Source organism: Oryzias melastigma, linkage group LG20, assembly GCF_002922805.2.
Source record: "Oryzias melastigma strain HK-1 linkage group LG20, ASM292280v2, whole genome shotgun sequence".
Classification (NCBI taxonomy): Eukaryota; Metazoa; Chordata; class Actinopteri; order Beloniformes; family Adrianichthyidae; genus Oryzias; species Oryzias melastigma.
Genome location: NC_050531.1, coordinates 16,973,658 through 16,984,611, shown reverse-complemented (window position 1 = coordinate 16,984,611; position 10,954 = coordinate 16,973,658). Strand labels below are relative to the sequence as shown.

The 10,954-nt window shown below is 39.2% G+C and overlaps 1 protein-coding gene and 1 long non-coding RNA gene across 2 annotated transcripts; both read left to right on the top strand.

Annotated features, from left to right (window-relative positions):
- Positions 1-882: 882 nt before the first annotated feature.
- LOC112151264 lies at positions 883-3,025 on the top strand. The gene is made up of 3 exons (XR_004949840.1): positions 883-2,411; positions 2,503-2,532; positions 2,611-3,025. It is a non-coding gene; the product is annotated as an uncharacterized LOC112151264 (long non-coding RNA).
- Positions 3,026-3,080: 55 nt separating this feature from the next.
- LOC118600230 (leukocyte immunoglobulin-like receptor subfamily A member 3) lies at positions 3,081-8,674 on the top strand. The gene is made up of 5 exons (XM_036217360.1): positions 3,081-3,368; positions 3,471-3,761; positions 5,045-5,365; positions 7,262-7,393; positions 7,465-8,674. The coding sequence occupies exons 1-5, from the start codon at positions 3,101-3,103 to the stop codon at positions 7,758-7,760; spliced, it is 1,308 nt and encodes a 435-aa protein (XP_036073253.1). The 5' UTR covers positions 3,081-3,100; the 3' UTR covers positions 7,761-8,674.
- The last annotated feature ends 2,280 nt before the right edge of the window (positions 8,675-10,954 follow it).

The window sequence follows — 10,954 nt, the reverse complement described above, 5'->3', positions numbered from 1 at the left end:
GATGTGACCATTTGTCTTCTGACTTTTTCCGCAAGTTGTGCTCTCTTTTATTATCTCTCTTTCGTAATCTCTGACTAATTTCGTTCTTCAAGATGACTTTCTTCAACATGCACGTGAATGTTCACCCCGTCACGGATGCGCAGAGGGGCAGGGTGCGCTGAGTGGTGCGGTTGCAGAGTGGTCTGTTATGAACCAAGTAAGAGAAAAAGACAGAGGAAGACTCTGGAAAAGGATTTTAATAAGGAGATAACTTGAAGTGGAACTGAAAGATATATTGTGAAAGTATTTGTGCAGCATGGATAGAGACTTTTGGCGGTTGAGCTCTGGGCTGGAGAACTCTTGTTGCTGATGAACGCTTTGGGTCAAGTAAAAGAGATCCCCAAAAAATTTAAGGAAAGACTTGCCTCAGGTGATCTTTCTGAAGGAGATACAAATTAGAAAGAAGACACGTTATGAGGAATGATCAAGTACAGGAAGTTTGGTTGCAGCTGAATGCAACCACAATCTGACTTAGCGCTGCAATGTGATGCTTGCTGCTGACTGCACCCGCGATCAGGCTTAACGTAGAAGTGTTACTGCAGCTGAAGCACCTGCCTTGAGCTTAAGCGTAGTGATGTTAGGCTGGAACCTAGTTATTAGTTTACTGCATCTGAAAGAAACAAATAGGGCTGTTAGTATTAGCATTGAAATTTAGCACCATCAGCTATATGAGACCAGAGAAGTTAAAGCTGGAAGGACTTTTGAGCCATGAGGATTACATCATAATTTGGATTTATGCAAAATTATATATACAGCTGAGCTAGCAACCCAGTTAATCGAGAGGCTGATGAGGCTCCTCGAGTGGCAGCCTTCATGCCCATGTATTGTCCCAGAGGTGGCAGCCCCTACGGTGGGAATACCACGAAACGCAGAACACAAACTGACATACTTGAATAGGGCAAGCTAATTTTACAGCAACTATTCCTCTTGATGAAACTCCCCAAACCAATGGAAGGAGCCGCATCGGAGAAAAAAACACAGAGAGCCACAGGAGAGCAAGACACATCGCGACACCACACTAAAGGACCAAGGTACCGTCAACACATCCTGTGTGGCTAGCTTCGTAGTTTGCTTCGTTCTTTGCTAATGAAAAAAAAAGGAACAGATTGATGTCTCGCTCCACGGTACAGGGACCTGAGGTTACTGGGACTGAGGCTGGGAAAGCTACGCTGCTAAGCTAGCATTGTTGGCCGTTACCTCCTCCCGCTAAAACCCTGTTCGTACACATATTGACACCACCACACTAGAACTGAACTGAACTTTTGTCTTTGTTTTTTTTTGGATACGGAGCAAACAAAATTTGGTATTTATCTGTAAGTCTGGGTTTTTGTTTCTTCTTCTGCTGTTTCCTTGTGTTCTAAATGTATTAATATAAAAGGGAGCATTCTTAAAGCCCTGTGTTGTAGTTATTTTTACCCATCGGAAAAAATGAAATGAGTTAACCAGTGTTTTTTAAAAAAAATTTGCAAGGGGGATCATATCTGACCCTAGACTGTTTCTTTAAACTGGGATGTCCTCAACTCTCTTACTTCAACAAACAGAGTGGTGAACGGGTTACACAAGAAAAAACGGAAACAGAGAAGCAAATAAACAGAGCAAGACAGTAATAGAATGACTCTCAAGACAGAACATAGGAAGGACTGTCAGGTTATGGGAAACAGGTCCCAGAAGGCACATTGCCCTGAGCTGACAAGACAAGAATTCATGAAATAACATGAAATGACATGATGAGCCCTTAATTCAACAGGGAGTGTCTGGTACACTGGGAATAAAGAACAGTAAACCCTCTTTAGTAGAAAAGACAGACGAGAGAATTACAACAGGAGAATCTACACAGGTAGAGATGAATAATCAAACTTTAAAATATGGAGGGTTTTAGTCCAGCCAGTAATCTGTTTATGATTTGTTGAAGACAAGAAACCTTATCACCTAGGAAAGAGGCATGCAAACTCCGGAAACAAGAAAAAGCATGATCATTAAGGAATTTTTAGAAAGTCAATGGTGAGTTTTTTTTTAGAGCAAAAGTCAAAAGTGTGAGCTGTTTTCTTTCGAATGGCATGATTCATCTTTTTTTGTAAAGTTTCTCAGGCAGGTCTCTTTGCTCAAAAAGAAAAAACTACAAATCATGGACTTCCATGACAGCAGCTCATGTTTTTTTTTTTTTTTTTTAAATCAAGAATATACTATCAGCAGTTTTCTTCATAATGATAGATAAAAAAAGAAAAACAGGAAGTTTTGCATAAAGTTAGTAGAAAATAGTTTCTTCCCCCAAAGAGAAACAGACTAACTTTGTCATTTTGTATCCAGATTGACACTCAGTCGGATTTATTAAGCAATGTTCAGCAGTCGGCAGAGTCACTTTCTGACGTTAGGTAAGACTCAATTTACTCAATCTGGCATTTTGGAAAATTTAGAATTGTGTTTTTGATCTAACAAAAAAAAAACCTGTTTGGTTTTAATTAGTCTCATGTCTTTTGAGCTCGTATGCCACAGGTAAGTCTATTTGCCTTTTACACTTTTTGCAGCTTGTTACCAAATACTAGTTAGAGAAATAGTCTGATGTGTTTTCAGGTCAGATCAGGGTGGTTGGGGATGGATCGACTGAATGCTCTGGAAGAGTTGAAATCCAACACAATGGAGTCTGGGGAACAGTCTGTCATGACAACTGGGATCTAAATGATGCCAAAGTGGTCTGCAGACAGTTGTCCTGTGGGACAGCTCTTCATGCTGCAAAATCGGCTCTTTTTGGAAAAGGATCAGGCACTATCTGGCTGGATGATGTAGCATGTTTAGGCAATGAAAGCTCATTAACAGAGTGTGATCACAGAGGTTACGGGACCCATAACTGTAATCACGGTGAAGATGCTGGTGTCATCTGTTCAGGTAAGTAGACCTTATATTGTTGTGAGCTTCACAAAAGTTTAAGATGCAGTCATCTTCTGTAAACTTCTTCAACCATTTTTTATTTGAATGTCAGCAAAACTAGAAACCACATTGGTCTGTGTTAAAAATAGCTGTAACCAAACGTTCCACAGGAAGTCTCCTGAAGCCCAGCATCTCCATGGATCCTGCTGGAGAGGTCTTCTGGGGTCAAGAAGTCAGAATCACCTGTTCCACTGCAGCTGAACTTTTAGGAGAAACATTTATTCTCCAGAAGATCTCAGACTCTTTTAGACAGACTCAACTTTCTCCCATCCGGACAGCAACTTTCACTATCTCTAAAGTCAACTTTGATCACGATGGATCGTACCGGTGTCAGTACGAGAAAACAGGTTCTGGTCAAACGTTCACTTCACCTTCCAGTGACCCACTTACAATCAGTGTTGCAGGTAAGAAAAACATCATTTGATTTTTTTTGGAGAAATTAAAGTATTGCAATTTATGAAGGAGTCATAATCATGTTGTGTTTTTTCATCTTCTGCATTTTTCAGTGAACTTCTCAAAGCCCACAATCTCTGTGAGTTCTGCTGATGTTTCCTGGGGTCAGGAAGTTTGCTTCACCTGTTCAATCCATTCTCAAGTCTTTGGTGGAACCTTCATCCTGAAGAGGACAGAGAGTTCATTTAAGAAGACTCAAACTTCAAGTACAAACTTTACCAATTTCGTCATCTCCAAAGCAGACGTTGCTCATGACGGGTCGTACCAGTGTCAGTTTCAGAAGAAAGGACCTCATCGGAATTTCACTTCTCCATTTAGCAACTCTGTCAGACTTTCTGTAAACGGTAAGTGATCAACACAAATCCACTTTTTATTATTTATTTTTGTTAATCTAGCCAAGTCATAAAATAAAGGTTTTCTTATTATATTTTATTCCATCTTAAAAAGTCTTATAGAAGTGTATTACACTGACTGAAATGCTGTTGTCAGTTTCCATAAAAAAAACATCTATGTTGTAGTTGGATGTTTAAGAACCAACATTAAAATCAGGAATTCTTTGATACTGTGCGTGTCAAATTACTTCAATGAATAATTGTAACAATGAGTCAGAGTCAGATGGATCCATATGCAGTCTTTATTTAAGGAGCTTGGGTTAGACGGGGTGATCTTGGCAGAGGTCAGGAACGGCGAAGGGTCTGTCAGAGGCTGAGGCAGGGCAGAGGTGAAGAACCGGCGAGGGTCAGGCACGGTGAGCAGTTCGTCACAGGCAGAGGCAGATCAGTGGTCAAAGACAAGCTGGGGTCGAGGCAGGCTTAAATAGGAACAGGGCTGAAGGATGTAACGCTCAGAATTGGATGAATAAACCAGAACGAGACTTCGCACCTGAGCACAGCTTGAAGCCTCCTTATAAATATTTGTAGTGATTACTTGAAATAAGGGACAGGTGAGGTCTGGGAACAGCAGGCAGAGGCTTATGGGAAATGGAGTGAAGATGAGGCTCTGGAGAGATTAGAACTCAGGCGATGGCTCCCTCTGGTGGTCTGTGGGGAAAACAGACTGATTCATGACAATAATATCTTGATGTGATGGATTTTGTAGTGTCCAGGCAAAACATTAGAGAGAACTTAACCCATCTTTTTAGTTTTAAGGCTGTATAAGTTTATCTTTGTTAAGTAAAAATATTCATACATCCTATAATATCCTGGATGCTTTGCTTATGTCAGACTTTATCTTTTGAGTTGAAATAAACAATGGAAACGCAAGCCAAATTATGCACGCTGTCTGTCATGTGATTGGCTCACTGTAGAAATGCAGTGTCTGTATACAGAAACAAGGACAGGTGGAGGGAGATTTAGAAACAAAACTCAAACATTAGGAAATTCATTTCATTGTCAAGTGAAATTCTTCCAAACTTTTCGTGAATCAGTCATTTCTGGTAAGGTGCTTTTTTTATTATGGTGTCCTATGAGTACAAACTAAACTTTGAACTCTTCTGTATTTTGTCATTTGTAAAATACAACCATATAAAGATACTTGCACCCCAAAAAGCACCAGAATCCTGATCGGTTTATCTCCAATTAGCTGATCTGAAACACCTACAGTACCTCATTGTTTTGTGTTTTCACAGTGAGCCTACAGGTGCCAAACATCTCACTTTCATCTGGTGGAGTGTTGATTTGGGGTCCTGGAGAAGTGGAGATCACCAAAGGTCACAGATTTACCATCACCTGCTCCATAAACTCGAAGTTTCCACAGGGTCGTTTCTTTCTCGTCTTTTCTGGATACAATATGACGACCAACAGGCCAGCAGTCAGCAACTCCACCTCCTTTAGCTTTCCTGTGGCAGAGTTTGAACACCAGGGTAACTACAGCTGTGTGTACGAGGTCACCCAGTCTGGACGCACGGTCACATCTGCTGAGTCAGCACCCATCACTGTCGTTGTGAAACGTAAGTAAATTAAAACAGCCACATTCTCACACTCTGTCTGATTTGCAGTTCATCAAATGACCACTTGGAGTAGGCTTCAGAAGGTCTATGCTAATTTTGATCTTGATACAAGACATGTAAAAATAAAGCATGATTTGTACAATAGGAGTCAGACAGAGGGACATTTTCCTATTATATCTGCTCACACATAAGCACATTTACATAAGATGCTACAACAACAAAAATTAAATATTAAATGATCAGTTTTTCCAAAATTTTATCCCCCTTCCAATCCGATCCAAGCTGCCAGTTTGCAGTTTGAGTGAACCTAATTGTAGTTTATCAATCTAATGTTTTATTTTCAAACCTTAGTCACGTTCTTCCATATGGGGAATAAACCCATATAGGTTCTGTGAGAATTCGAGTTTGAGGTTATTCATTGTTTCAAACATGGTCAATTATAACATAATTCAATCAATATAGAAGCATCACATATAGTATATAAATAACCAAAAATAAGTCACAATCAGATTCAGAGAGAATACGTCTTTATACATCTTTGATATCCTTATTTTCCATTATATAAACTAAACAGTAAACACTTAAAACAGGAAGGAAAGAAGCAAATGTATTGAATCCCTTACCCTCTACAATCTGCATAATTCAACAATGATACATGGTTGCTATATTGTCATTTATCTACATATAAGACCTGATACTAACCTTATCATATTATATATATATGTAGGCTTGCATGACCACTTTAGGGAGTGTCATGAAGATGTAAATGTACAATTGTTGTGTGTTTTAGCAAGTTTATCATAAAGTATCTGTAATAAATCAGTTTGGTGGTAAAAAAGAAAGCACTATTCCATTCTATGGCAAATATAATTTGCATGCTCTTATGACATATAAATGATGATGTCATACAGTCTCCTTAATGCAAACTGTAGTTCTTAGTGAGGTGCTAGTGCTGGCCCGTTACTGACCGCTAGTAAATGGGGCAAGTACGTTATGTAAGTGCCCTTAGGAAACCCATAAAATGCCCACACTAACTACACTGAGGTTTTACTTCCTAATTATTAACAATCTTAATTTATAGCACTTTTCATGCACAGTTCTATAGAAATTCCTGTGTTTCACCTTGAACCTTATGTGTTCATCACATTGCAACAGCCGCAGCACGCCCATAGAAAAAATTGCACAAACATTTTAGCTCTTCGGGTTCACTGAATCGTCTTCAAACGTGCAAATTTGTCCATTCCAACTATGTGCCCCCTGCAGGTTTACCCATTTTCACCCACAGATAGCCGGGTCTACCTGTAAGGGCAGTTGTTTAAAAACTTTTTATTTTTATTTTCAAGTGTTTGGGTATTGCCTGAATATTATATTCAGTGAGTTGAAATAATAGTTTCATCATCTTCTAAAACAGACACAAATGAGGATTGATCAGTGTTAGGCACAACTTCCAATTTGACTTTTAAAAATATTAATAATATTGTTTGACCATCTAAACTCAGGAACTTAAGTGGATGAGATTCAGGAAGTTTCTGAATAATTTCATAAACCCAGACATGTAAATGTGTTTACCAATGTTTTTGTAGCGCTCTTAAAAAATAAAAATAAAACTAATTTTTCAACATCATCTGTGTCTTCCATGCATGGTAAATAAGATATTCACAGACACTGCTCCATGTAGTGATCTGCTAAAAACATTTGGCGTGTCTGGAGAGTCAAGTTTATGAACACATTTAGGACAGGCATCCAGCAGTGAATTTGACACGTCGACAGTGAGGTATCCGACCCAAATTTGACACGAGTTGTGCTCAATGTGAAAGCAGCATAGAATGTTAAATTATTTTTCATAATTTTCCAACCACAAAGCATTTATTTCTCCTCACATATTGTCTCCTCCAGAGTCTTTGCTGCTGCTGATCTCTGCTATATTTGGTGGAATCCTACTTTTGTTGCTGTTCATCTTGTTCCTGGTCTGTCTGTTCCAGAGGGGAAGAAAACCCAAACTTCCAGCGGTTCTTTTCCAGACTCTAAGTGTGTTTTCAAAATATTTGAGTTAAGTATATTTTTAAAGAGCCAGTTAACTGTGCTTTATCACATTTCAGGGTCTGCCAGAGAGGATGGTGGGAATTGTGAGGCAGAATATGAAAACCTTTCTGGAGAACCCTCACCACCAAAACTTACAGATAAAACAGAACAAGACCCAGGAAATGATTATGAAGATGCACCATTTGATGAGACGAATTCCTTTGAAGAATTTACACCACAAACCATGGAGTGTGCGAGTCCTAAGAGTGAAAGTCAAGAAGAGGGAAAAGAGAAGGACGGACAAGAAACCAGCAATGATAACAATTACTGCAACAATGTACTCCTGCCTGTTCTGCAAACTGTTGAGATATGATGAGATCGGGTTTTGTTTTAGGTGTTTTTGCTGTCTTTGGTTCTTTCACAGATTTATGGTTCTTGCTTGTGAACCTCTTAAGACCATAGGCGTATCTCCAGTGTTGACGTTCTATGGATTACTGTAACTCTTCAATCGTTTATGCAACTAACATAACTCAAACAACTTCTGAAGTCGTAGAAAAGTAGCTTTGCTTTGATATTCTGCACTACACTAACAAAGCGCTTAAGCAATTAACCAAAAAGATGCAGAGAAAAGCAGCTTTGAACAAATATGCAACACCTTTTGGTAGTTGATACCAGTTCTATATTCATTGCCTCAGAATCTGATGGTAGTTCAAAAAGTTTATTTCTTGTTGCCAGCAAAAACTCCAGGGTTAACACTTTGATTCCAGAGCTACTAAACACGTTGCTGTAGGAGAGTTTTTACACAATTAACATAAACCAGCTGATTGTGGCACCAATATATTTTTGTGCAAAGCTGCTTTTCTCTGCTTCAGAATCCATCGGAATTAGGTTCCTTACATAAACGATCAAATAGTTCTGATATTTCCTATCATTGGCAACAGCAGTTAAACAAATGGTTAAAAGCAGTTAATTATGAATAACATGTCTTGTTTAATTAAACTTCAATCATCTAATCCACAAGTAATAGCAAAAGACTGAATTGATTGGTACTGGCAGAAAACATTTTCTATTTTTTTAAGATCATAAAATGCTGTTCTTGTCACATTTGACACCCTTTCAAGTGAAGTCATTACTTTTTGTGTTAAAATAAGTTTTATTCTACATGTTGACATTCTACTTGCTTCTGTTTTGGTTTTATTGCATTGTTTCTAAAACGTACACTGGTTTTGATTAATTTCAGGGCCTATTTTTCCATGCATACAGTCATGTGAAAAAATTAGGACACCCTTTGAAAGCATGTGGTTTTTTGCAACATTTTTAATAAATGGTTATTTCATCTCCATTTCAACAACACAGAGAGATTCAAATAATCCAACTAAACAAATAAAACTGAAGAAAAGTCTTTTCAAGATCTTCTGTAAATGTCATTTTACAAAAATGCCTATTCTAACTGAGGAAAAAGATAGGACACCCTTGCCCCTAATAGCGAGTGTTGCCTCCTTTGGCTGAAATAACTGCAGTGAGACGGTTCTTGTAGCCATCTACCAGTCTCCGACATCGGTCTGAGGAAATTTTACCCCACTCCTCAATGCAGAACGTTTTCAGCTGTGAGATGTTTGAGGGGTTTCTTGCATGTACAGCCCTTTTCAAGTCACCCCACAGCATCTCAATGGGATTCAAATCTGGACTTTGACTTGGCCATTCCAGGACTCTCCATTTCTTCTTTTTCAGCCAATCTTTGGTTGATTTACTAGTATGTTTTGGGTCATTGTCATGTTGCATGGTCCAGTTCCGCTTCAGCTTTAATTTTCTAACTGATGGTCTCACATGTTCTTCAAGCACCTTCTGATACACAGTAGAATTCATGGTGGATTCTATGATGGTGAGCTGACCAGGTCCTCCTGCAGCAAAGCAGCCCCAAACCATGACACTTCCACCTCCATGCTTCACAGTTGGTATGAGGTTCTTTTCTTGGAATGCTGTGTTTGGTTTACGCCAAACATGTCCTCTGCTCTTGTGTCCAAATAATTCAATTTTGGACTCATCTGTCCAAAGAACATTATTCCAGAAGTCCTGGTCTTTGTCAACTTTATCTCTGGCAAATGTCAGTCTGGCCTTGATGTTTCTCTTGGAAAGCAAAGGTTTCCTCCTTGCACACCTCCCATGCAAGTTAAACTTGTACAGTCTCTTTCTGATTGTAGAGGCATGTACTTCTACATCAACAGTAGCCAGAGCCTGCTGTAGTTCTCGAGATGACACTTTAGGGTTTTTGGAGACCTCTTTTAGCATCTTGCGGTCTGCTCTTGGGGTGAACTTGCTGGGGCGACCAGTCCTGGGCATGTTGGCAGTTGTTTTGAAAGCCCTCCACTTGTAGACTATCTTCCGGACAGTGGAATGGCTGATTTCAAAATCTTTTGAGATCTTTTTAAATCCCTTCCCAGACTCATAGGCTGCTACAATCTTTTTTCTGAAGTCCTCTGACAGCTCTTTTGCTCTCACCATGGTGCTCACTCTCACTTCAACAGTTAGGAGCACACCAAACTAAATGTCTGAGGTTTAAATAAGGCAAGCCTCATTCAACATGCAGAGTAACGATCTACTAATTATGTGCACCTGGTGTGATATACCTGTGTGAGATCTGAGCCACTTTAAGAGGGAATACATGTGAGGGTGTCCTATCTTTTTCCTCAGTTAGAATAGGCATTTTTGCAGAATGACATTTACAGACGATCTTGAAAAGACTTTTCTTCAGTTTTCATTGTTTAGTTTGATTACTTTAATCTCTGTGTATTGTTGAAATTGAGATGAAATAACCATTTACTAAAAATGTTGCAAAAAACCACATGCTTTCAAAGGGTGTCCTAATTTTTTCACATGACTGTACCTTTAAGAGTTTTGGGGCTACTGGACAACACAGACCTTCAACACAATACAGATTCTCTGTTGTACTGTGGTCATGAGAAAACCCTAGAACACATTGTAACGTAAAGTGACGATCCACCTAGAACTTTGTAGTCTTTTAGCTTCAGTGTTGGTACATTCTGATCTACACTATGAATGTCAAGCTGTCTTTTACTATAAATTAGGGAATAAATGCTTGTTTTAAGTTCCTGTTCCAAGTTTTTTTTTTTTTTTTGGGGGGGGGGGGGTTCCTCAATACTAGTTGTGCTTTTTCTTATTAAAGGATACATACCTGTTAGAACCTTTGCCAGATCCTTTCTGCAACTGGGTAACACTGTAACCTCAGCTGTATGGGACGGTCGTGATGCAGAAATAGAGTGGTTGACCTCTGGTTGGAAGGGCTATTCCCACCTTGTCCGTCCATGTGTTGAGGTGTTCTGGGGAAGGACATTGAACCCCACATTGCTCCTGGTGGTTATAGGTTGGTTTCCAGTGTTAGGCAGTGGCAGTGTGTAAATGTTTGTGTGTGCATGGGTGACTGGGACAGTAAAGCACTACACAAGTATGCACAATTTATGAATTTGGAATTCAAAAATAGAGATATTATCTGCCACCTGCTTCTAGAGCACCAGACTTTTATCTTCTACACCTCCTTATAAATCAACA